At 43.2% G+C, this 26826-nt stretch overlaps 1 protein-coding gene across 1 annotated transcript in view; it reads left to right on the top strand.

The window, feature by feature from the left end:
- blk (BLK proto-oncogene, Src family tyrosine kinase) overlaps positions 1-16713 on the top strand; it is a 60110-nt gene extending 43397 nt beyond the window's left edge. The window contains exon 12 of the mRNA XM_038962708.1: positions 16658-16713. Within this exon, the coding sequence (XP_038818636.1) occupies positions 16658-16713 (56 nt within the window). The remainder of the gene's footprint in view (positions 1-16657) is intronic.
- The last annotated feature ends 10113 nt before the right edge of the window (positions 16714-26826 follow it).

Here is a 26826-nt window from a genome sequence, read left to right as displayed (position 1 = left end):
TAGGTCAAAATAGAGGTCAGGGAGATGATGAACGTGGGTTAACGGTAGAGGTCAAACTAGAGGTCAGAGAGATGATGAACGTGTGTTAACGGTAGAGGTCAAACTAGAGGTCAGGGAGATGATGAACGTGGGTTAACGGTAGAGGTCAAACTAGAGGTCAGGGAGATGATGAACGTGGGTTAACGGTAGAGGTCAAACTAGAGGTCAGGGAGATGATGAACGTGGGTTAACGGTAGAGGTCAAACTAGAGGTCAGGGAGATGATGAAAGATCCTATTGTTAATTCAATCCTTCTAGCAGGTTATACACTGTTTGTTGATCAATGTGTTTTTCTCTAATAACCAGGCTGAATACAGACAGAAGTGCTGATTAGCTTTACCACCTGTGCCCTTGACAAATATCAGTCTGCTTCCCAAGCACCCTATTTCCTATATAGTGCTCTATTTGGGCTCTGGTCAAAAGTAGTGCACTATGTAGGGAATAGGGTGCCATTTGGGACCCATTTCAGTTCTGATAAATAACTCTATTCAGTCTTCATTATGTATCAGACAGTATTCTAATGAGCTTTAACTCGGGGGGCTTCCCTGGGAATATTAAGACAACACTCAGCAATTACTGGTTTTCAGACAACACTCAACAATTAGTGGGTTTCAGACAACACTCAGCAATTAGTGGTTTTCAGACAACACTCAGCAATTAGGGGTTTTCAGACAACACTCAGCAATTAGTGGTTTTCAGACAACACTCAACAATTAGTGGTTTCAGACAACACTCAACAATTAGTGGTTTTCAGACAACACTCAACAATTAGTGGTTTCAGACAACACTCAACAATTAGTGGTTTCAGACAACACTCAACAATTAGTGGTTTCAGACAACACTCAACAATTAGTGGTTTTCAGACAACACTCAACAATTAGTGGTTTCAGACAACACTCAGCAATTAGTGGTTTCAGACAACACTCAACAATTAGTGGTTTCAGACAACACTCAACAATTAGTGGTTTCAGACAACACTCAGCAATAAGTGGTTTTCAGACAACACTCAACAATTAGGGGTTTCAGACAACACTCAACAATTAGTGGTTTTCAGACAACACTCAGCAATTAGGGGTTTCAGACAACACTCAGTAATTAGGGGTTTCAGACAACACTCAACAATTAGGGGTTTCAGACAACACTCAGCAATTAGTGGTTTCAGACAACACTCAACAATTAGTGGTTTCAGACAACACTCAGCAATTAGTGGTTTCAGACAACACTCAGCAATAAGTGGTTTTCAGACAACACTCAACAATTAGGGGTTTCAGACAACACTCAACAATTAGTGGTTTTCAGACAACACTCAGCAATTAGTGGGTTTCAGACAACACTCAACAATTAGTGGTTTCAGACAACACTCAGCAATTAGTGGTTTCAGACAACACTCAACAATTAGTGGTTTCAGACAACACTCAACAATTAGTGGTTTCAGACAACACTCAACAATTAGTGGGTTTCAGACAACACTCAACAATTAGTGGTTTCAGACAACACTCAGCAATTAGTGGTTTCAGACAACACTCAACAATTAGTGGTTTCAGACAACACTCAGCAATTAGTGGTTTCAGACAACACTCAGCAATAAGTGGTTTTCAGACAACACTCAACAGTTAGTGGTTTCAGACAACACTCAACAATTAGTGGTTTCAGACAACACTCAGCAATTAGTGGTTTTCAGACAACACTCAGCAATAAGTGGTTTTCAGACAATACTCAACAATTAGGGGTTTCAGACAACACTCAACAATTAGTGGTTTTCAGACAACACTCAGCAATTAGGGGTATCAGACAACACTCAGTAATTAGGGGTTTCAGACAACACTCAGCAATTAGGGGTTTCAGACAACACTCAGCAATTAGGGGTTTCAGACAACACTCAGCAATTAGGGGTTTCAGACAACACTCAACAATTAGTGGTTTTCAGACAACACTCAACAATTAGTGGTTTTCAGACAACACTCAACAATTAGTGGTTTTCAGACAACAAATGTAGATTTTTAGAAATCCAAAATAATGATCTTCTTTTTTTGTGTTATGTTGGCAGAGGATTTTCATATTTATTTATTTTTATTTATTTTGTATTTATGTAATATGGCATTTTCATTGATATACTGTACGGCATCTTAGAGCACGTTTGGCTAAAACGCCCCTATTGCTAATCTCATTACATATGCACAAATTATATTAGAAAAGTCAAGTCAAGGCAATCTAATTTACAGAGAAAGGAGAGGTAGGAAGTTCCCAGTTACCATAGCACTCACTGATCCAGTTGAGGTGTTTAGAATACAATCCTGCAAAGTGGTACCCTTTTAATCCATTAAATCACAACAGCGGTTGGTCAAAAGTAGTGCACTATGTAGGGAATAGGCTTCCATAAGGCCCTGGTCAAAAGTAGTGCACTATGTAGGGAACAGGGTGCCATTTTGGCACACAGCCTCTGATGTCTGCTAAAGAAACAAAATATTAGATTAATTTAATGTGAAACTGTAAAAGAAAAAGAAACCGTTGGCCCGGAAGTCGACGACGATAAAACCAATAACAACAGAGTGTATTCAAATGACGGAACCTAAAGTAGGGGTTCTATCCATTCATTGGCTGTCTGTGTCCCAATATTCTCCAATAGTATCCTTTCCTGTTTTTTCCTCTTTGTAATAAACTTTAAGCAATGCCCCGCCCATCCGAGAATCTATCTTTTTTCAGCCAATCTATTTCCTGTGTTTGAGGGCTGCAAAATCCACTTGTTACTTAAATCTCGCTGGATTGAATGCTTTCATTTGACTCTTGCGATTCTTTCATACTCTTGCTTGTGCCTGTCGTTTTTTCCCGTTAACCTTTACGACCGCGGAAATGTTTGTAACGACCTGTCAAACACATCCCGGTATAGGCTGAAATAGGCTCAGTGGAATATATTGTCTTTTCCGTTAAATCTATAAGAACTCTACAGCTTTGTCTGGGATTTAACGCATCTTCTCAACCCTTACGCCACAAGAAAGAGAAGAAAGATAACTTTATTCTGATGGGTGTTCATTTTAAACATTAGAATTAGAAAATAGATGCGCTGAAATGAAAGTAACTGTCACGTTCCTGACCTTATTTACTTTGTTTAGCCTTGTTTAGTTGGTCAGGATGTGAGCTGGGTGGGCATTCTATGTTATGTGTTTCTATGTTGGGTTCATTGTATTAGCCTGATATGGTTCTCAATCAGGGGCAGGTGTTTTACGTTTCCTCTGATTGAGAACCATATTAAGGTAGGCTGTTCTCACTGTTTGTTTGTGGGTGATTGTTGCTGTGTCTGTGTTTGTTCGCCACACGGTACTGTTTCGTTTCGTTCATTTGTTCCTGTTCGTGCGTTCATTTTTATATGTTCTCAAGTTCAGGTCTGTTCACGTCGTTTATTGTTTTGTAGTTTGTTTAAGTGTTTTTCTGTCTTCGTTTAATAAATAATAAGTATGTATTCAAACCACGCTGCATTTTGGTCCGATCCTTGCTCCTCCTCAGACGAGGAGGAAGACGAGCGTTACAGTAACTTCCAAAAATGAACACTTGGATTATAGCAGAATGTATGTTATTTAACAGACACTGTTATCCAGAGAAACTGACACTAGGGAGTCCTTTACATTTGTCATGCTTGATCCCCATGGGAATTGAACCAACAACCCTGGAATTGCAAGCACCATGCACTACCAACTGAGCCACATGGGACAGTATGTATAGTATGTATATGTATATATACATATACAACAGTATGTATAGATAGGTGCAATCTTTTTTTAAATCTTGGCTTCTTATCTGAGGGAATACTGCTATTGACACACTTGTTGAATTATGCAAGAGAATATGACAACAATAGTAAGTAATGAGGCAATCTATACAGTGTAGGTAGGCCTGGACAGAGCAGCCTTGTTCCACCACGTTATGTTTATTTATTCATATATGCAAATACAACCGGTTTTTATGCAAATGAGGCACCTATTATTTTCTTGGTTTTAACACAAAATATAAAGAAATACCTGATACCACTATAAAATATGTATATGAATGCATTCTAAGACATTTGACAATACATTGAATAACTGAATTCCTACCAAAATCTTCGAACTTTACGTGTTAAAATTCAGTCAAATATCTGATGGATTAAAAAAAAAATCTAAAAGTTTAGAGTATCTTCATCCATTGTCCAACTGAGGCATCGACTAAACTTGTTTTAAAAACTTTTTAAAACAAACATGATACTCATGAAGGGCAGGATACGAAACAGAAAGCCTATACTCATGAAGGGCAGGATACGAAACAGAAAGCCTATACTCATGAAGGGCAGGATATGATGGCCTCCCGGGTGGCGCAGTGGTCTAGGGCACTGCATCGCAGTGCTAGCTGCGCCACCAGAGTCTCTGGGTTCGCGCCCAGGCTCTGTCGCAGCCGGCCGCAACCGGGAGGTCCGTGGGGCGACGCACAATTGGCATAGCGTCGTCCGGGTTAGGGAGGGTTTGGCCGGTAGGGATATCCTTGTCTCAGTATGTAAATGTAATAAAATGTATGCACTCTACTGTAAGTCGCTCTGGATAAGAGCGTCTGCTAAATGACTAAAATGTAAAATGTAAATATGAAACAGAAAGTCTATACTCATGAAGGGCAAGTCACCAAAGGTGTTAAATAGTATTGGGAACCAGTCACCAAAGCCATTAAATAGTATTGGGAACCAGTCACCAAAGCCAATAAATAGTATTGGGAACCAGTCACCAAATCCAATAAATAGTATTGAGAACCAGTCACCAAAGCCATTAAATAGTATTGGGAACCAGTCACCAAAGCCATTAAATAGTATCGGGAACCAGTCACCAAAGCCATTAAATAGTATTGGGAACTAGTCACCAAAGGTGTTAAATAGTATTGGGAACCAGTCACCAAAGGTGTTAAATAACCAGTCACCAAAGGTGTTAAATAGTATTGGGAACCAGTCACCAAAGGTGTTAAATAACCAGTCACCAAAGGTGTTAAATAGTATTGGGAACCAGTCACCAAAGGTGTTAAATAGTATTGGGAACCAGTCACCAAAGCCAATAAATAGTATTGGGAACCAGTCACCAAAGCCATTAAATAGTATTGGGAACCAGTCACCAGAGCTATTAAATAGTATTGGGAACCAGTCAACAAAGCCAATAAATAGTATTGGGAACCAGTCACCAAAGCCAATAAATAGTATTGGGAACCAGTCACCAAAGCCAATAAATAGTATTGGGAACCAGTCACCAAAGCCAATAAATAGTATTGGGAACCAGTCACCAAAGCCAATAAATAGTATTGGGAACCAGTCACCAAATGTGTTAAATAGTATCGGGAACCAGTCACCAAAGGTGTTAAATAGTATTGGGAACCAGTCACCAAAGGTGTTAAATAGTATTGGGAACCAGTCACCAAAGGTGTTAAATAGTATTGGGAACCAGTCACCAAAGGTGTTAAATAGTATCGGGAACCAGTCACCAAAGGTGTTAAATAGTATTGGGAACCAGTCACCAAAGGTGTTAAATAGTATTGGGAACCAGTCACCAAAGGTGTTAAATAGTATTGGGAACCAGTCACCAAAGGTGTTAAATAGTATTGGGAACCAGTCACCAAAGGTGTTAAATAGTATTGGGAACCAGTCACCAAAGGTGTTAAATAGTATTGGGAACCAGTCACCAAAGGTGTTAAATAGTATTGGGAACCAGTCACCAAAGGTGTTAAATAGTATCGGGAACCAGTCACCAAAGGTGACTGATTAAATACAGGCAAAAGATAATGTGTCCTCAATGACTTACCTTCTTAAAGGTGCACTATGAAGAAAAAGCCATTTCCTGGTTGCTAAAATTCTAAAAGTTCTACTAATTTCAGTTTATGTGACAAAACAAGCGAGTATAGTATAGAGAATCACTGTACCATCTAAACGGCTGTAAAAAATATATTTTCCATAACCAAAAATATTGTATTTTCCACTGTTTGAAACTGCTGTACAAAACTGAAAGTAAAAGACACAAAAACAAAACTTAACAACTGGAAGCATAGAAATAGCACACATAGAACAGATCTACCGCATCTTAGACTTTGCTTTCATTGAGAATGACAGATCTAGAACTCATAATTTCTTTGTGAATTTGGTCAGGTTGTCCAAAAAAGTTACATACTGCAGCTTTAACTAAAGGCAAACGATACTGGCCTGTATCCGAATACCCTTGCTTGAGGACTACATACTTAAACTGCATACTATGTACTCATCGTCACATACTACACTGCTCAAAAAAATAAAGGGAACACTTAAACAACACAATGTAACTCCAAGTCAATCACACTTCTGTGAAATCAAACTGTCCACTTAGGAAGCAACACTGATTGACAATAAATTTCACATGCTGTTGTGCAAATGGAATAGACAAAAGGTGGAAATTATAGGCAATTAGCAAGACACCCCCAATAAAGGAGTGATTCTGCAGGTGGTGACCACAGACCACTTCTCAGTTCCTATGCTTCCTGGCTGATGTTTTGGTCACTTTTGAATGCTGGCGGTGCTTTCACTCTAGTGGTAGCATGAGACGGAGTCTACAACCCACACAAGTGGCTCAGGTAGTGCAGCTCATCCAGGATGGCACATCAATGCGAGCTGTGGCAAGAAGGTTTGCTGTGTCTGTCAGCGTAGTGTCCAGAGCATGGAGGCGCTACCAGGAGACAGGCCAGTACATCAGGAGACGTGGAGGAGGCCGTAGGAGGGCAACAACCCAGCAGCAGGACCGCTACCTCCGCCTTTGTGCAAGGGGGAGCACTGCCAGAGCCCTGCAAAATGACCTCCAGCAGGCCACAAATGTGCATGTGTCTGCTCAAACGGTCAGAAACAGACTCCATGAGGGTGGTATGAGGGCCCGACGTCCACAGGTGGGGGTTGTGCTTACAGCCCAACACCGTGCAGGACGTTGGCATTTGCCAGAGAACACCAAGATTGGCAAATTCGCCACTGGCGCCCTGTGCTCTTCACAGATGAAAGCAGGTTCACACTGAGCACATGAGCACATGTGACAGAGTCTGGAGACGCCGTGGAGAACGTTCTGCTGCCTGCAACATCCTCCAGCATGACCGGTTTGGCGGTGGGTCAGTCATGGTGTGGGGTGGCATTTCTTTGTGGGGCCGCACAGCCCTCCATGTGCTCGCCAGAGGTAGCCTGACTGCCATTAGGTACCGAGATGAGATCCTCAGAGCCCTTGTGAGACCATATGCTGACACATGCACATTTGTGGCCTGCTGGAGGTCATTTTGCAGGGCTCTGGCAGTGCTCCTCTTGCTCAAAGGCGGAGGTAGCGGTCCTGCTGCTGGGTTGTTGCCCTCCTACGGCCTCCTCCACGTCTCCTGATGTACTGGCTTGTCTCCTGGTAGCGCCTCCATGCTCTGGACACTACGCTGACAGACACAGCAAACCTTCTTGCCACAGCTCGCATTGATGTGCCATCCTGGATGAGCTGCACTACCTGAGCCACTTGTGTGGGTTGTAGACTCCGTCTCATGCTACCACAAGAGTGAAAGCACCGCCAGCATTCAAAAGTGACCAAAACATCAGCCAGGAAGCATAGGAAGGGGCGGGGCTGAGTAGGTGGGGCGGGTCTGAGTAGGTGGGGCGGGTCTGAGTAGCTGGGGCGGGTCTGAGTAGGTGGGGCGGGGCTGAGTAGGTGGGGCGGGGCTGAGTAGGTGGGGCGGGGCTGAGTAGTTGGGGAGGGGCTGAGTAGTTGGGGCGGGGCTGAGTGCGGGTGGATTTTCGCAAATTCAGCAGACATGCATCTCATTAACTACCTACTCAGGGTCAGCGCACTCTCAAATGTGTTTTTTTGACATCATTGTAAGCCTGCCACACACACACTATACGATACATTTATTAAACATAAGAATGAGTATGAGTTTTTGTCACAACCCGGCTCATGGGAAGTGACAAAGAGCTCTTATAGGACCAGGGCACAAATAATAATATAATAATAATCAATATTTTTGCTCTTTATTTAGCCATCTTACATATAAAACCTTATTTGTTCATCAACAATTGTGAATAACTCACCGCAGGTTAATGAGAAGAGTGTGCTTGAAAGGAGGCACATAACTCTGCAATGTTGGGTTGTATTGAGAGTCTCAGTCTTAAATCATTTTCCACACACAGTCTGTGCCTGTATTTAGTTTTGATGCTAGTGAAGGCCGAGAATCCACTCTCACATAGGTACGTGGTTGCAAAGGGCATCGGTGTCTTAACAGCGCGATTTGCGAAGGCAAGAAACTCTGAGCGCAGCCCAATCCAGAAATCTGTCAGTGGCTTTTGATTAAATTCAATTTTCACAGAATCGCTTGTTGCAATTTCGATGAGACTCTCTTGATCAGATATCGGTAAGTGGACTGGAGGCAGGGCATGAAAGGGATAACGAATCCAGTTGTTTGTGTCGTCCGTTTCGGGAAAGTACCTGTGTAATTGCGTACCCAGCTCACTCAGGTGCTTCGCTATATCACATTTGACATTGTCCGTCAGCTTGAGTTCATTTGCACACAAAAATTCATACAATGACAGAAAGACCTGTGTGTTGTCCTTGTTAATGCAAACAGAATATAGCTCCAACTTCTTAATCATAGCCTCAATTTTGTCCCGCACATTGAATATAGTTGCGGAGAGTCCCTGTAATCATAGATTCAGATCATTCAGATGAGAAAAAACATCACTCAGATAGGCCAGTTGTGTGAGAAACTCGTCATCATGTAAGCGGTCAGACAAGTGAAAATGATGGTCAGTAAAGAAACTTTAAGCTCGTCGTTCAATTTTTAAAAAAATGTGTCAATACTTTGCTCCTTGATAACCAGCGCACTTCTGTATGTTGTAAAAGCGTTACATGGTTGCTGCCCATACCATTGCATAATGCAGAAAATACACGAGAGTTCAGGGGCCTTGCTTTAACACCATTTTCACTGTAGTGTCCAAAACATATTTCAAGCTGTCAGGCATTCTCTTGGCAGCAAGAGCCTCTCGGTGGATGCTGCAGTGTACCCAAGTGGCGTCGGGAGCAACTGCTTGCATGCGCGTTACCACTCCACTATGTCTCCCTGTCATGGCCATCAGTACAGATACCAACACATCTTGACCACCAAAGTCAATTTGATGTCACAAAGCTGTCCAGTACTGTTTCCAGTGGTTTGCAGAAGAGGATGTCTTCCGTAATTGACCCCCCCCATAAACGTAATGGACATATACCAGGAGCTGTGCCAGGCCAGCCACGTCTGTTGACTCATCCATCGTTAACGCATATAATTCACTGGCTTGTATGCTAAGCAGTAATTGTTTCAAAACATCACGTCACTGATGCATCGTGAAATGTATGTTTGGCCTTTTCCCCCAGCATTGTCCCAACCATGTGCGCAGCAGCAGGAAAAATTAAGTCCTCCACAATAGTATGGGGCTTGCCTGTCCTAGCCACTCGGTAGCTCACCATATTAGATGCTTCTAGACTCTTCTTATTAATGGTATCGGTTTCTTTTTTTACATGTCTTACTACTCAAAAGTTGTCGTTATTCTCGCTCCAAAAACTCCCTTGGCTTATTTTTCAAATTGTCATGTTTCGTTTCTAAATGTCCGTGCAAGAGTGAAGGTTTCCCGCGAGAGAGTAACGGTTAATGTGATTGGATGTTAATAATTTGACTAGGCTACCTGTATTTGACATTGTGTTGTTATTTCGCTGAACACTAGATGGTTGAATTTTATTTTTGGCAGTGAAACAAGGCCACTCAGGCGAGAAAAAAACCTCACCCAAATGTACAGCCCCTATTCGAAAACATAAATGTACTGTTTGAAAACATGAATAAGTATTTCTTTATTTAAAAAAAATATGAATACCATTTTTATTTGGCGTACCCCCGACGGCATTGTGCGTACCCCAGTTTGGGAGTACCTGCCATAGACCATACAGCCAATCTATCCTATTTAAACAGGACTGGAGACAGAAACAGATCATTTGGTTCCATTTCAACCTATTTATTAGTGAAAGCAAAGTGCTGTAACATATATTAATTAAATCAAATAGCCTACTACACACACCAAAACCTTTCAAATGTTCAAATCAAAATGCTATTGCACACAAAAAAGGTGGACAGTCAGGTGAACCGCTGGACAGAAGCATAATAAACAAAAGCACTGATCATTGGGAACAAGATCAGAATAACTGCTAAGGCTTGATCCATAAATGAAATAATTTAATAGGGAGCCTAGCCAACAAAACTAAAACAATCCATATCTTCTAAACAAACGTGGATCAGAAAACCAGTCAGTATCTGGTGTGACCACCATTTGCTTCATGCAACACGACACATCTCCTTCACATAGAGTTGCTTGAAGTCTGTGGAATTTTGTCCCACTCCTCTTCAATGGCTATGCGTAGTTGCTGGATATTGGCGGGAACAGGAACATGCTGTCGTAAATGTCGATCCAGAGCATCCTAAACATGCTCAATGGGTGGTGACATGTCTGGTGAGTATGCAGGCCATGAAAGAACTAGGGCATTATCAGCTTCCCGTAATTGTGTACAGATCCTAGCAATACGGGGCCGTGCATTATCATGCTAAAACATGAGGTGATGACAGCGGATAAATGGCACGACAATTGGCCTCAAGATCTCGTCCCGGGAATCTCTGCACATTCAAATTGCAATCAATAAAATGCAATTGTGTCACGTTCCTGACCTATTGTTCCTTTTTCTTTTATTTATTTAGTTGGTCAGGGCGTGAGTTGGGGTGGGTTGTCTTTGTGTGTTTTGTCTAGTTTAGGGTGTATGTATTGTTTAAGGGGTTTTTAGTATGTATGGGGTAGTGTTCAGTGTAGGTGTTTAGGAAAGTCTATGGTTGCCTGATTTGGTTCTCAATCAGAGACAGCTGTTTATTGTTGTCTCTGATTGGGAGCCATATTTAAGGCAGCCATAGGCTTTAGGTGTTTGTGGGTAATTGTCTATGTCTAGTCTATGTTGCATGTTTGCACTTAGTCATTTATAGCTTCACGTTCTTTGTTTCGTTTGTTCTTCTTCTAAATAAAGAGAAGATGTATTTTTCACACGCTGCGCCTTGGTCCTCTCTCTCAACCAAAGACGATCGTGACAAATTGTGTTTGTTGTCCGTAGCTTATGCCTGCCCATACCATAACCCCACAGCCACCATGGGGCACTCTGTTCACAACATTGACATCAGCAAAACACTCGCCCATACGACGCCATACACGATTTCTGCCATCTGCCCAATACAGTTGAAACCGGGATTCATTCGTGAAGAGCACACTTTTCCAGCGTGCCAGTGGCCATCAAAGCTGAGCATTTGCCCACTGTAGTCGGTTATGACGCTGAACTGCATTCAGGTCAAGACCCAGGTGAGGACGACAAGAATGCAGATGAGCTTTCCTGAGACGGTTTCTAACAGTTTGTACTGAAATTCTTTGGTTGTGCAAACTCACAGTTGCATCACCTGTTGGAGTGGCTGGTCTCAAACCATCCCGTGGGTGAAAAAGACAGATGTGGAAGTCCTGGGCTGGTTACACGTGGTCTGCGGTTGTAAGGCCAGTTGGACATACTGACACATTTTCAAAAATTATGTTGGAGGTCGGCTTATGGTAGAGAAATAAAGATTAAATTCTCTGGCCACAACTCTAGTGGACATTCCTGCAGTCAGCATGCCAATGGCACACTCCTTTAAAACTTGAGACATCTGTGGCATTGTGTTGTTGTGACAAAATTACACATTTTAGAGTGGTCTTTTATTGTTCCCAGCACAAGGTGCACATGTGTATTTATCATGCTGTTTAATCAGCTTCTTGATATGCCACACCAGTCAGGTGGATGGATTATCTTGGTAAAGGAGAAATGCTCACTAACAGGGATTTAAACAAATTTGTACCACATTTGAGAGAAATCTGTCACGTCTGCTCCCGCTCTTCCCTTCCCCTGGCGCTTGAGGGCGCCAGATTACCCTGCATCACACTCTCCTGCCATCCATCACTCACACCTGCCCTCCCTCGTCACTTGCATTAACATTATTGGACTCACCTGGACTCACTTATCTCCTGTTTATTTCCTCCCCTATAATTGTCAGTTCCCCAGCTCTGTTCCCTGCTGCTTCATGTATTGTTTTTGTCTTTTGAATTTGTTTCTGATGCTGTTCCTGTCCCGTCTATGTCAGTTGTTTATTAAATGTTTACTCCCCGTATCTGCTTCGTCCCTCCAGCGTCATTTCGCGTGACAAAATCAGCTTTTCTGCATATGTACAATTTCTGGGATCTTTTATTTCAGCTCATGAAACATGGAACCAACACTTTACATGTTGTGTTTATATTTTTGTTCAGTGTACTTAGCCTCCATTTGAACACCACCGCAAAAGCTTTGCCATTTAGCATAGTCTAGTTTTGTTGTTTGACAACTTGAAGAGAACTAGGGCCTATCACTCGTAGCCCACCTCTTACAATGCATTGAGGAAAAGTGTACATCTAGTCCTACTAGATGAAGAGCTGAAATTAGTACAACATCCTGCATTTAAACCATACTAGATTTTCAAAAATGTACATACTATACAACATTTTATTTTGGCATACTGATAATGCGTCATGCGCGATTGCGTTGTTTCCCGCTATTCGTTGATGTCGGTAGCTCCTCGCCATATCTAATCATCAGCTGTTGTCAAAGCCAAAATGAGTATAACATCCGGGCATTTAAAGTATACTTGATTTTCGAAATGTGGCATACTATTAAACCTTAACCAGTTGCTAATATATGCATATTATTAGTCTATTTGGATAGAAAACACTCTGATGTTTCTAAAACTGTTTGAATGATGTCTGTGAGTATAACAGAAATCATATGGCAGGCAAAAACCTGAGAAAAAATCCAACCAGGAAGTGGGAAATCTGAGGTTTGTAGGTTTTCAACTCATCGCCTATCGAATACACAGTGGGATATGGGTCATTTTGCAATTCCTACGGCTTCCACTAGATGTCAACAGTCTTTAGAACCTTGTCTGATACTTCTACTGTGAAGTGGGGCAGAAGGAGAGGGGATTGAGTAAGGTCTATCATGAGATGAACATGCGCTGACCATGCGAGTTCATGTGAGAGCGAGCTCTGTTCTATCGAATTTCTGAAGACAAAGGAATTCTCCGGTTGGAACATTATTGAAGATTTATGTTAAAAACATCCTAAAGATTGATTCAATACATCGTTTGACATGTTTCTACTGACTGTTACAGAACTTTTTGACTTTTCGTCTGCTTTTAGTGAACGCGCTTCGTGACTTTGGATTTGTTTACCAAACGCGCTAACAAAAGTAGCTATTTGGACATAAATGATGGACATTACCGAACAAATCAAACATTTATTGTGGAACTGGGATTCCTGGGAGTGCATTCTGATGAAGATCATCAAATGTAAGTGAATATTTATAATGCTATTCCTGACTTCTGTTGACTCCACAACATGGCGGATATCTGTATGGCTTGTTTTGTTGTCTGAGCGCCATACTCAGATTATTGCATGGTGTGCTTTTTCGGTAAAGCTTTTTTGAAATCTGACACAGCGGTTGCATTAAGGAGAAGTGGATCTAAAATTCCATGTATAACACTTGATCTTTGATCAACGTTTATTATGAGTATTTCTGGAAATTTTTGTGGCTCTCTGCAAAATCACCGGATGTTTTTGGAACTACTGAACATAACGCGCCAATGTGTACTGAGATTTTTTTATATAAATAAGAACTTTACCCGAACAAAACATACATGTATTGTGTAACATGAAGTCCTATGAGTGTCATCTGATGAAGATCATCAAAGGTTAGTGATTAATTTTATCTCTATTTCTGCTTTTTGTGACTCCTGTCTTTGGCTGGAAAAATGGCTGTGTTTTTCTGTGATTTGGCAGTGACCTAACATAATCGTTTGTGGTGCTTTCGCTGTAAAGGCTTTTTGAAATCGGACACTGTGGTGGGATTAACATCAGGATTACCTTTAAAATTGTATAAGATAGTTGTATGTTTGAGGAATTTTAATTATGAGATTTCTGTTGTTTGAATTTGGCGCCCTGCACTTTCACTGGCTGTTGTCATATCGATCCCGTTAACGGGATTGCAGCCCTAAGAAGATTTATAGGGTTATGGTTAGACAATGTGTTCTCAATGACTTACCTGATTAAATACAGAAACTCTGTAGTCGGATTCAGTCAGACTCTTTGGGAACATCCTCTGATGTCAAGATATAGTTTATATACCAAATGGTTCCCTATTCCCTAGTCTAATAACTATGGGCCCTGGTCAAAAGTAGTGCACTACAATAGGGAATAGGGTGCCATTTGGGACACACACAATAGAGAGATGTGGACAGAACATGCACCTTGCTGGAAGCCTCTGCAAAGTCCTCTGGGTAACAATGAGCCCATCACTAGCACTGATATGAAGAGATGGGTTTATATTGATGATGTCTCTGTTTCTTGTTGTTACCCCCTGACTTTAGTCATTAAGATTCTATTTTTCTCGTCCATTAGCGGTTCAATGTTCTTGAACGGCCATCGAAAAAGTTACTCAGCTAAAATATGTTCACATGTCAAATAAAGTTATTTAGTTAAAATCTAAGATTGATACTGGTTTGAATGTGTCTGGTATAAATACGTTGATTGCTTGGTCTCTATGGTGACCAAATAGCTGATTATTGTTGTAATACATTCTGGACTCTATGGCTGTTTTTATGGCTCTTTTATGGCACATTATCTACTTGGTAAAACAACAACAGCAGTAATCTGTCTCTCGAAAGTGTCTGCACAGGGGGCTCTAAAAAACACAGCAACACATTTTATGTCTTTTGACAGGTTTCTAATAAGCTATTTCCAACCCTCTTTGATATGGATACTAGGCAAAGTTATTTTCTCTATGTTACGAAACAACACTTCCCTTTTCATAATGACAGAAGTCAAAGACAAAAAAAAAAAGTATATCCAACCACATTATTAACATGTCTCAACAAATATTTTTGGGGGAGGAAGCACCTTACTACAAGGTATATTATAAGGGTACTGTAGGTGATGCTTGGCGCTGGGATCTTGACTGCGCTGAACCTCGACAGAGAGAAGACCACCTGAAAGGCAGCTTTTAAAGCGGTAATTGGCAGTTAAAACAAGTCAACCGTTTTAACATGTTGTCCCCCCCCACGAATTATGCGGCGCCCTCCCCGCTTGTAAATGACGTATCTCTATTGTAAGAAGCATCATTCATCCAAGTTTCGTCAAATATTGGCCAGTGGTGTCTGAGATATCTTGTGGGTTAGCTAGACTCATATCCCTGAGCATGTGTGCCAAATATCATCAATCATCAATCAAACCGATCAAGAGATATAAACATGTGCCAGTTATAGCGCCACCGTGTGGTCGATGTGAATGTTCTTGTATAGCCTTGACAGTGTTTGCAACATGTGTACCACATTTTGTAACAATATGAATATCCTTGACTTATTTATGTGCGTTTTATGTGCCAGACCAAGCCCAAGTGAATGTTTATTGGTCAATATGTTGTTTAAGGAACTAGTCTGGAAAATGTTGCATTGAGAGATCTTTGTCCATAGATGCCACATATCAAGTTTTTCCGGTCATGCGGTGCCAGAAAAGTAGCATTTTAAGTGTTTTTCACAAAATTCTAAATGGCTGGAAAATCCATAATGGCAGACTTTATGGGACCATGATGCAAATTTGTTCCTTGTGAGGAGAGGGACCTATGTACCGAATTTCATGACTTTGCATCAAACGGGGAGATGGGCGTGAAGTTTCAAAGTTTGCATTCTCTTGTTATAGCGCCACCATTTGGCCAATCAGTGTAATTTAGTAAATTCTGGATCTCTATGGCAAAATGTATCATTCAGCCAAGTTTTTTCAAAATCAGGCCAGTGCTGTCTGAGAAATTGTGTGTGACTAACGTACGAATGTATGAAAGGACAAACGGAGACGGAGACAGATCCATAGGTCCCCTTCCCCGACAATATCAAAGCATCCTCCACGGTTTCAGTACAAAGCTGAGGATGGAGAAAATGTAACCACTCTCAAATGTATAGACTAGAGCTATGGATGCAAGGACTGACCATCCATGATATCAACAGTATAGTTTAAACCATGTTTTGAGGCTATATGGTGTTTGTTTACACGATGATGCCAAACGTAGCGTCATATGACGCAAAATGCATCATACAGGGATGATTTCAGAATTTTGAAAGTTACATATCTTGAAAACTTGATTGCTGACAAGCAAAAGATTTTGGGACTATGTCAACAATGGACGAATGAAGAAGAAAAAAATGTTGGGGGGGTGGAAATGTCCTTTAAGACCCATAAATGGATCTAATGGTTTTGAGAAAGAGGCGAGGAGAGAGGAGGCAAGGAATCAAGGCAATGCAACTGAGTGAAGACAATATTTGAAGACACCATACTGCCAGATCCACTCGTTGTAAGTCTTACCAATTGGAACTCTGCATATTGGAGCTGAGTGCAGCTGATGCACCCTATCCCCGACCTATATAGTGCACTTGGGGAGAGCTCTATATGTTAATCATATTTACTTCTCATTCCATCTCAGAGAGACACCACTTTGCCTCCGACTCGTTTTCCAAACCATCAGCGTTGAACGAGTGAGGAGAATGCCAAGCAGGGGGCGAAAAAGGGAAAAAAAATAAAGAAATGGACTTGGAAAAAGATTGAATTCATTAGCTACTCCACTGCTCATACATTACAGATAAATGCAGAATGAATTGTAGTTATTTCTTGACCAAAATAGATTTTTATGAAGTGGGACAGGCACTAATGGAGTTTCCTCTGAGGAGGCCAATGCTCCAGAGACCTGCAGCACAAGGGGCAACGATGGATTTATGGGCGCCCGTTTCTTGCCGCCCGCTCCCCGGGACTGTCAAGATGTATTTGGGAAGCCACCTGCCGGGATTGACATCTTACCTGAGTCCCAAATGGAAACCCTATTCCCTATATAGTGCACTACTGGGTCCTGGTTCAAAGTAGTGCTCTATATAGGGAATAGGTCGCCATTTGGGACGCTCCCCTTCTCTTGATATAACGGGAGCGTGTCATTCCGTTTAGTCTCCTAGGCCTTAGTGAGGAGCCATGCAGTAGGGTAGGGCTGATGTGTGGTGCTTGGTAATTGACCACCTTGGTTGTGTTCAATTATGAGTCAAGCTCAATGGCTCTTCTGGTAACTATACTGGGGAATATGATTACAGACCAGTGCACTGTTGTGGTAATAAGTATCGCTAGCCAGTGCAGTAACCAGTAATAAGTATCGCTAGCCAGTGCAGTAACCAGTAATACGTATTGCTAGCCAGTACAGTAACCAGTAATAAGTATCACTAGCCAGTACAGTAACCAGTAATACGTATCGCTAGCCAGTGCAGTAACCAGTAATAAGTATCGCTAGCCAGTGCAGTAACCAGTAATAAGTATTGCTAGCCAGTACGGTAACCAGTAATAAGCATCACTAGCCAGTGCAGTAACCAGTAATACGTATCGCTAGCCAGTAAAGTAACCAGTAATACGTATCGCTAGCCAGTACAGTAACCAGTAATACGTATCGCTAGCCAGTAAAGTAACCAGTAATACGTATCGCTAGCCAGTAAAGTAACCAGTAATACGTATCGCTAGCCAGTACAGTAACCAGTAATAAGCATCGCTAGGCAGTACAGTAACCAGTAATAAGTATCGCTAGGCAGTACAGTAACCAGTAATAAGCATCGCTAGCCAGTACAGTAACCAGTAATAAGTATCGCTAGCCAGTACAGTAACCAGTAATAAGCATCGCTAGCCAGTACAGTAACCAGTAATAAGTATCGCTAGCCAGTAAAGTAACCAGTAATAAGTATCGCTAGCCAGTAAAGTAACCAGTAATAAGCATCGCTAGCCAGTGCAGTAACCAGTAATAAGTATTGCTAGCCAGTACAGTAACCAGTAATAAGTATCGCTAGCCAGTACAGTAACCAGTAATAAGCATCGCTATTCAGTGCAGTAACCAGTAATAAGTATCGCTAGCCAGTGCAGTAACCAGTAATAAGCATCGCTAGCCAGTGCAGTAACCAGTAATAAGTATTGCTAGCCAGTACAGTAACCAGTAATAAGTATCGCTAGCCAGTACAGTAACCAGTAATAAGTATCGCTAGCCAGTGCAGTAACCAGTAATAAGCATCGCTAGCCAGTGCAGTAACCAGTAATAAGCATCGCTAGCCAGTACAGTAACCAGTAATAAGTATCGCTAGCCAGTACAGTAACCAGTAATAAGTATTGCTAGCCAGTGCATTAAGCAGTAATAAGCATCGCTAGCCAGTACAGTAACCAGTAATAAGTATCGCTAGCCAGTGCAGTAACCAGTAATAAGTATCGCTAGCCAGTGCAGTAACCAGTAATAAGTATCGCTAGCTAATGCAGTAACCAGTAATAAGTATCGCTAGCCAGTAAAGTAACCAGTAATAAGTATCGCTAGCCAGTACAGTAACCAGTAATAAGTATCGCTAGCCAGTAAAGTAACCAGTAATAAGTATCACTAGCCAGTGCAGTAACCAGTAATAAGTATCGCTAGCCAGTACAGTAACCAGTAATAAGCATCGCTAGCCAGTGCAGTAACCAGTAATAAGCATCGCTAGCCAGTGCAGTAAGCAGTAATAAGCATCGCTAGGCAGTACAGTAACCAGTAATAAGTATCGCTAGCCAGTGCAGTAACCAGTAATAAGTATCGCTAGGCAGTACAGTAACCAGTAAAAAGTATCGCTAGGCAGTACAGTAACCAGTAATAAGTATCGCTAGCCAGTACAGTAACCAGTAATAAGTATCGCTATTCAGTGCAGTAACCAGTAATAAGTATCGCTAGCCAGTGCAGTAACCAGTAATAAGCATCGCTAGGCAGTACAGTAACCAGTAATAAGTATCACTAGCCAGTACAGTTTATGCAGAAATGTAAGTACTGTACTATGTGCTTCTACAGAATACTTATTTTACTAGAACATATGAAGCAAAGAAAATAGAAAGTACACATAAACTTAAATATTTGGACATTTGTTGGTACATGTTTTGTGTACGGCATCTGACTCAAAGGTGGTGAAGTTACACATGATAAAATATACAACAAAGTATCATGTTTAATCCTCTTATTTGTAAAGGCAGTGTACGCTAACTAAGAACGGATGGTGTTCCAGGGCACGTGCTCAGAGCATGCGCAAATCAACTAGCAGGCATATTCACTGTAATTTTCAACCTCTTTTTTTGTCCCAGTCTGTAATACAGGGAGGATGTCAGTGACCTGGCAGTGTGGTGCCTCCTCTCCCTCATTGTCAGTAAGACCAAAGAGCTGATCGTGTACAGGAAATGGAGGGTTGAACACTCCCCCATTCACATCGACGGGGCTGTAGTGGAGCGGGTCCAGAGTTTTAAGTTCCTTGGTGTCCACGTCACCAACAAACACCAAGACAGTCGTGAAGAGGGCACGACAACACCTTTTCCCCCTCAGGAGACTTAAAAGATTTGGCATGGGTTCACAGATCCCCAAAACGTTCTACAGCTGCACCATCGAGAGCATCCTGACCGGTTGCATCACCGCCTGGTATGGCAACTGCTCGTCATCCGACCGTAAGGCGCTACAGAGGGTAGTGTGTACGGCCCAGTACATCAGTGGAGCCAAGCTTCCTGCCATCCAGGACCTATATACTAGGCTGTGTCAGAGGAAGGCCCAAAAAATTGTCAAAGACTCCAGTCACCCAAGTCAAAGACCTTTCTCTCTGCTACTGCACGGCAAGCGGTACCGGAGCACCAAGTCTAGGTCGAAAATGCTCCTTAACAGCTTCTACCCCAAAGCCATAAGACTGCTGAACAATTAAGTAAATGGCTATTTACATTGAGAGCCTCCCCCCCTTTGTTTTACACTGCTGCTACCCGCTGTTTATTATCTATGCAGAGTCTCTTTACCTCTACCTACATGTACAAATTACCTCAACTAACCTGTACCCCAGCAAATTGACTCAGTACCGGTACCCCCTGTATATAGCCTCCACATTGACTCAGTACCGGTACCCCCTGTATATAGCCTCCACATTGACTCTGTACCGGTACCCCCTGTATATAGCCTCCACAATGACTCTGTATGGTACCCCCTGTATATAGCCTCCACATTGACTCTGTACCGGTACCCCCTGTATATAGCCTCCACATTGACTCTGTACCGGTACCCCCTGTATATAGCCTCCACATTGACTCAGTACCGGTACCCCCTGTATATAGCCTCCACATTGACTCTGTACCGGTACCCCCTGTATATAGCCTCCACATTGACTCAGTACCGGTACCCCCTGTATATAGCCTCCACATTGACTCAGTACCGGTACCCCCTGTATATAGCCTCCACATTGACTCAGTACCGGTACCCCCTGTATATAGCCTCCACATTGTTATTTTATTGTGTTACTTTTTATTTAAAAAATTACTTTAGTTTATTTAGTAGATATTTTCTTAACTCTATTTCTTGAACTGTATTGTTTGTATTAAGGGCTTGTCAGTAAACATTTCACAGTAAGATACTGTTCTATTCAGCGCATGTGACAATACTTTTTCATTTGATTTGAAATAAAACCTTTTGGTTTGTACTCAATCTCTGACACTAGCACCTCTAAATCAGTCTCAACAGAGCAGACCAAATAAAACCTTTTGGTTTGTCTCAATCTCTGACACTAGCACCTCTATTTCAGTCTCAACAGAGCAGGCCAAATAAAACCTTTTGATTTGTACTCAATCTCTGACACTAGCACCTCTATTTCAGTCTCAACAGAGCAGGCCAAATAAAACCTTTTGATTTGTACTCAATCTCTGACACTAGCACCTCTATTTCAGTCTCAACAGAGCAGGCCAAATAAAACCTTTTGATTTGTACTCAATCTCTGACACTAGCACCTCTATTTCAGTCTCAACAGAGCAGGCCAAATAAAACCTTTTGATTTGTACTCAATCTCTGACACTAGCACCTCTATTTCAGTCTCAACAGAGCAGGCCAAATAAAACCTTTTGGTTTGTACTCAATCTCTGACACTAGCACCTCTATTTCAGTCTCAACTGAGCAGACCAAATAAAACCTTTTTGATTTCATGGTACGGTGTTCTATATTCCCCACGGGTTAAAGGGAGGATTCTGACCATTGTCACGCCCTGACCTTAGAGATCCTTTTTATGTCTCTATTTTGGTTGGTCAGGGCGTGAGTTGGGGTGGGCATTCTATGTTGTGTTCTATGTTGTCTAGTTCTATGTGTTTGGCCGGATGTGGTTCTCAATCAGAGGCAGCTGTCTATCGTTGTCTCTGATTGAGAACCGTACTTAGGTAGCCTTTTTCCCACCTGTGTGTTGTGGGTAGTTGTTTTCTGTGTTGTGTGTTTTCACCTTACAGAACTGTTTTGTTTGTTCGTTCGTGCTCTTTGTTATTTTGTTCAGTGTTCAGTTGATTTAAAAAAATAATTATTATGGACACTTACCACGCTGCGTATTGGTCCGATCCTTCCTCCTCATCTTCCCAGGACGAGAATCGTTACAACCATAATGGTTAATTACTGGAGTTTCTAAATGGTATTGCGTTCTATATTCCCCACGGGTTTAAAGGGATGATTCTGACCATAATGGTTAATTACAGCTGTTTCTAAATGGTATTGCGTTGTATATTCCCCACGGGTTAAAGGGATGATTCTGACCATAATGGTTCATTACAGGTGTTTCTAAATGGTATTGCGTTCTATATTCCCCACGGGTTAAAGGGATGATTCTGACCATAATGGTTAATTACAGCTGTTTCTAAATGGTTTGGCGTTGTATATTCCCCACGGGTTAAAGGGATGATTCTGACCATAATGGTTCATTACAGGTGTTTCTAAATGGTTTGGCGTTGTATATTCCCCACGAGTTAAAGGGATGATTCTGACCATAATGGTTCATTACAGGTGTTTCTAAATGGTTTGGCGTTGTATATTCCCCACGGGTTAAAGGGATGATTCTGACCATAATGGTTCATTACAGGTGTTTCTAAATGGTTTGGCGTTGTATATTCCCCACGGGTTAAAGGGATGATTCTGACCATAATGGTTAATTACAGCTGTTTCTAAATGGTTTGGCGTTGTATATTCCCCACGGGTTAAAGGGATGATTCTGACCATAATGGTTAATTACAGGTGTTTCTAAATGGTTTGGCGTTGTATATTCCCCACGGGTTAAAGGGATGATTCTGACCATAATGGTTAATTACAGCTGTTTCTAAATGGTTTGGCGTTGTATATTCCCCACGGGTTAAAGGGATGATTCTGACCATAACGGTTCATTACAGCTGTTTCTAAATGGTTTGGCGTTGTATATTCCCCACGGGTTAAAGGGATGATTCTGACCATAATGGTTCATTACTGTCACGAATCCCGCTTCCTGAGTCTGGGCTTGCCTGTGTGTCTGTCCTGGAGTGTGTTTCAGGTGTCCTGGAACGCACCCTGTCTGGTTGCCGGGCGAATTAGCTCATTGGGAGATTGATTTCACCCGCACCTGTTTCCCGTCAGTAATCTGCACACCTGTCCTGATCATCATCTCTACCCTTCAAAAGCTCTGACCTGACTTCCATTCCCTGCCGGATCGTTAGCCATGAACAGTATGTTGTGCCTGAGTACCAGACTCCAGTTGGATAGAATTTGTTTTGTTGTTTTCATTTACGTATTGCTTGCCTTGAACTTACCTCCGTTTGTTTTGTCTTCAGTTACTCACCTGGATCATTCACTCCATTCCCGCCTGGTTGACAGAGGATTCTGCTACTACATTGGATTCACCTATTTCCTCTCATCTACTCACCACCGCTGCCCGCTACGCCATCTGGATATATCTACCTTTTCACATTTCACTGTAAATAAATACTCACCTTCTTCCTACGCTCCTTGTCCTGGTCTGCTTCTGGGTTCGATCTTGAAAGATCGTGACAGAACGATCCGGCCAGTAATGAACCCAGCGGACCTGGACTCCGTTTGCCATGCCATTACCCTGCAGGAGAAGAAATTGGGACAACACAATACGGCGCTACAGGAGATAGCGAGTTCGATCCAGAATTTATCTGCTAGCTTGACACAAGTCCAGGATCAGCTCAGTTTGCAGGTGATTCATTCACCACCGGTTTCACCCATCTCACCTGCCGTGTCTGAAGCGGTTCCATTTCGTGAACCCAAGGTACCGACGCCTGATAAATATGAAGGGGATTTGGGAAAATGCCGTTCGTTTCTTATGCAGTGTGGGTTAGTGTTTGATCTACAGCCCCATTCTTACGCCACTGACAAGGCTAGGATAGCCTTGGTTATTGAACTGTTGCGTGGAAGAGCTCTGGAATGGGCTTCAGCCGTTTGGGAACGACAGGGAACCTGCACGGCTTCATATCAGGAGTTCACGGGAGAGATGAGGAAGCTTTTTGATCATCCAGTCCGAGGTAAGGACGCAGCTAAACGTTTGTTCTCTCTTCGCCAAGGAGATCGCAGTGTGGCAGATTTTATGATTGAGTTCAGGACATTGGCTGTGGAGAGTGGTTGGAATGAGGAGTCACTACAAGCGGTTTTTTACAAGGGGTTGTCAGATGAACTTAAGGATGAGCTGATTTCTTATCCAGAGCCTAGTGACTTAGACAGCTTGGTCGCTTTATCTATTCGGGTTGATAATAGAGTCCGAGAGAGAAGGAGGGAGAAGCAGTGGGGTCTATCCAATCAATCTGTAACTCGGTTACCATTCGGTTCAGGAGGTGAACCAGGACGTATTGATCGTTATTCTCCACACGGGATTAGTGGAGGAGTCTTGCCACCAGATTCTGAACCAATGCAAGTGGGGCGACACGGGCTAACTAAGGAGGAGCGCCAACGTAGACGTGAGACCAATAGCTCTTTCTACTGTGGTAGATCGGGACATTACAACTCCGCTTGTCCACAGCGCCCGTTAAACTGCCCGGCTCGCTAAATTTGGGAGGAATTTTAGCGAGCCAGTTTCAATCTCTCAAGGATCTTGTCAGACCCCGTTTTCCTGCGACCCTTATGAATAAGGATCAGAGTTTTGACCTGAACGCTTTTATCGATTCAGGTGCCGATGGCAACTTTATGGATGCCGACTTGGTGGAACAGCTGGGGCTTTCCAAGGAGCAATTGCCGGAAGCCATTGAAGCAACCACTCTGAACGGCAGTAGTCTGGCACGGATCACTATGAGGACTGAACCGGTTAAGATGTTGGTGTCGGGAAATCATTCAGAGTTTATCTCTTTCTTCATTTTGTCCTCGCCCCATGTTCCTCTGGTTCTTGGTTACCCCTGGCTGAAGGAACACAATCCCTCGTTTGATTGGGTGACAGGGAAGGTAACTAGTTGGAACATTGAGTGTCATGCTAACTGCCTTAGGACTGCCTGTTCTCCTGCTGTTTCCAGTCAGGTCAGTGACTCTGCTCCTCCTGATTTGTCCCTGGTTCCAGAAACATATCACGAGTTGGGTGAGGTATTCAGTAAACAGAAGGCTCTGTCTCTTCCTCCCCACCGACCTTATGATTGTGCGATTAATCTGTTTCCTGGATCTGCCTTTCCCAAGGGACGGTTATACAGTATCTCTCGACCGGAACGTGAGGCCTTGGAGACCTACATCAAGGAGTCTCTAGCTACAGGTCTCATTCGGCCATCGTCATCACCTTTGGGAGCAGGATTTTTTTTTGTGAGCAAGAAGGATGGTTCTCTTCGACCGTGTATTGATTATCGGGGTTTGAATGAGATTACGGTTAAGAACAAGTATCCCCTGCCCTTGATGAGCTCGGCTTTCGATTCCTTACAGGGTGCTACGGTTTTTACGAAGCTTGATTTACGTAATGCTTATCATTTGGTTCGGATCAAGGAGGGGGACGAGTGGTTGACTGGGTTCAATACTCCGATGGGACATTTTGAGTACCAGGTGATGCCGTTTGGACTGACCAACGCTCCGGCGGTGTTCCAAAGTATGGTGAATGACGTTTTGAGAGATATGATTGGTATTTTTGTGTTCGTTTACCTGGATGATATCCTCATCTTCTCCAAGGAGCTTTCTAGCCACGTTCTGCATGTCAAGCAGGTCCTGCAGCGGTTATTGGAGAACCGTCTGTTCGTGAAGGCGGAGAAGTGTGATTTTCACGCCCATACAACGTCCTTCCTCGGGTACATCATATCCAGGGGAGAGATCAAGATGGACCAAGAGAAGGTTCGGGCGGTTCGGGATTGGGTCCAGCCCGGTACAAGATTGCAGCTCCAGAGATTCCTGGGGTTTGCAAATTTTTATCGGAGGTTTATCCGTGACTACAGCCGGGTGGCTGCACCTTTAACTGCCCTGACGTCTTGCACCAGAAAGTTCTGTTGGACTCCTGAGGCAGACCGAGCATTTCTGGACTTGAAGAGCCGATTCACCAACGCCCCGATTCTCTCTCAACCTGACACTTCCCGTCAGTTCGTTGTGGAAGTGGATGCTTCTGATATGGGTGTGGGCGCCATCCTGTCCCAGCGTAGCTCCACTGACGGTAAACTCCATCCCTGCGCTTTCTACTCTGGTCGTCTTTCTCCAGCTGAAAGAAACTACGATGTGGGTAACCGGGAGCTTCTCGCTGTGAAGCTTGCCTTGGAGGAGTGGCGGCACTGGTTGGAGGGAGCGGAGCAACCGTTTGTGGTCTGGACTGACCACAAGAATCTGGCTTACGTACAATCGGCTAAACGTCTCAACGCCCGTCAGGCTAGGTGGGCCTTGTTTTTTGGACGTTTCAATTTTTCCCTGACGTTCCGACCTGGGTCTAAGAACGGGAAGGCGGACGCCCTGTCCCGGATGTTCTCTAAGACGGAGGAGAGTGGGGTCAAGACTGAGACGATTCTTCCCCAGAATGTTGTCGTGGGAGCCGTTACATGGAGGATAGAGGAGGATGTGATGGCGGCCCTTCGGACGCAGCCCGGTCCCGGTAACGGTCCACCCGGTCGGTTGTTCGTACCCGAGTCGGTCCGTTCTGCTGTCCTTCAGTGGTCCCACGCCAGCAAGATAGCTTGTCACCCTGGCGTTGCTCGGACTATGGCACTACTGCGCAGACGTTTTTGGTGGCCGGCCATGGGAGAAGATACCCGGAGGTTTGTTGCCGCATGTCCTGTTTGTGCCCAGAACAAGAGTACCAATCGGCCCAGCTCTGGGCTTCTTCACCCCCTACCTATTCCTCGGCGACCTTGGTCGCATCTGGCCCTGGATTTTGTCACGGGATTGCCCCCTTCTGTTGGGAACACGGTCATTCTGACCGTTGTGGACAGATTCAGCAAGTTTGCTCATTTTGTTCCTCTCTCCAAGCTTCCATCGGCTACGGAGACGTCCGAGATCCTGGTCAGGGAGGTTTTCAGGGTTCACGGATTGCCTAGTGACATTGTCTGACCGTGGTCCTCAGTTTACCTCTGCTGTCTGGAAATCCTTCTGTTTGGCCATTGGAGCTACAGTCAGTCTCACTTCTGGATTTCACCCACAATCTAATGGTCAAGCGGAGAGAGCCAACCAGAAGATGGAGTCCACGCTGCGTTGTCTTGTCTCCTCTGATCCCACCTCTTGGTCATCTCAATTACCCTGGGTTGAGTATGCCCATAATACCCTTCCTTCATCTGCCACTGGGATGTCCCCCTTCCAATGCCTTTACGGATACCAACCTCCTTTGTTTCCTTCTCAGGAGAGGGATCTCTCGGTTCCCTCTG

Source organism: Salvelinus namaycush, chromosome 24, assembly GCF_016432855.1.
Source record: "Salvelinus namaycush isolate Seneca chromosome 24, SaNama_1.0, whole genome shotgun sequence".
Lineage (NCBI taxonomy): Eukaryota > Metazoa > Chordata > Actinopteri > Salmoniformes > Salmonidae > Salvelinus > Salvelinus namaycush.
This window is presented reverse-complemented; position numbering and strand designations above follow the sequence as displayed.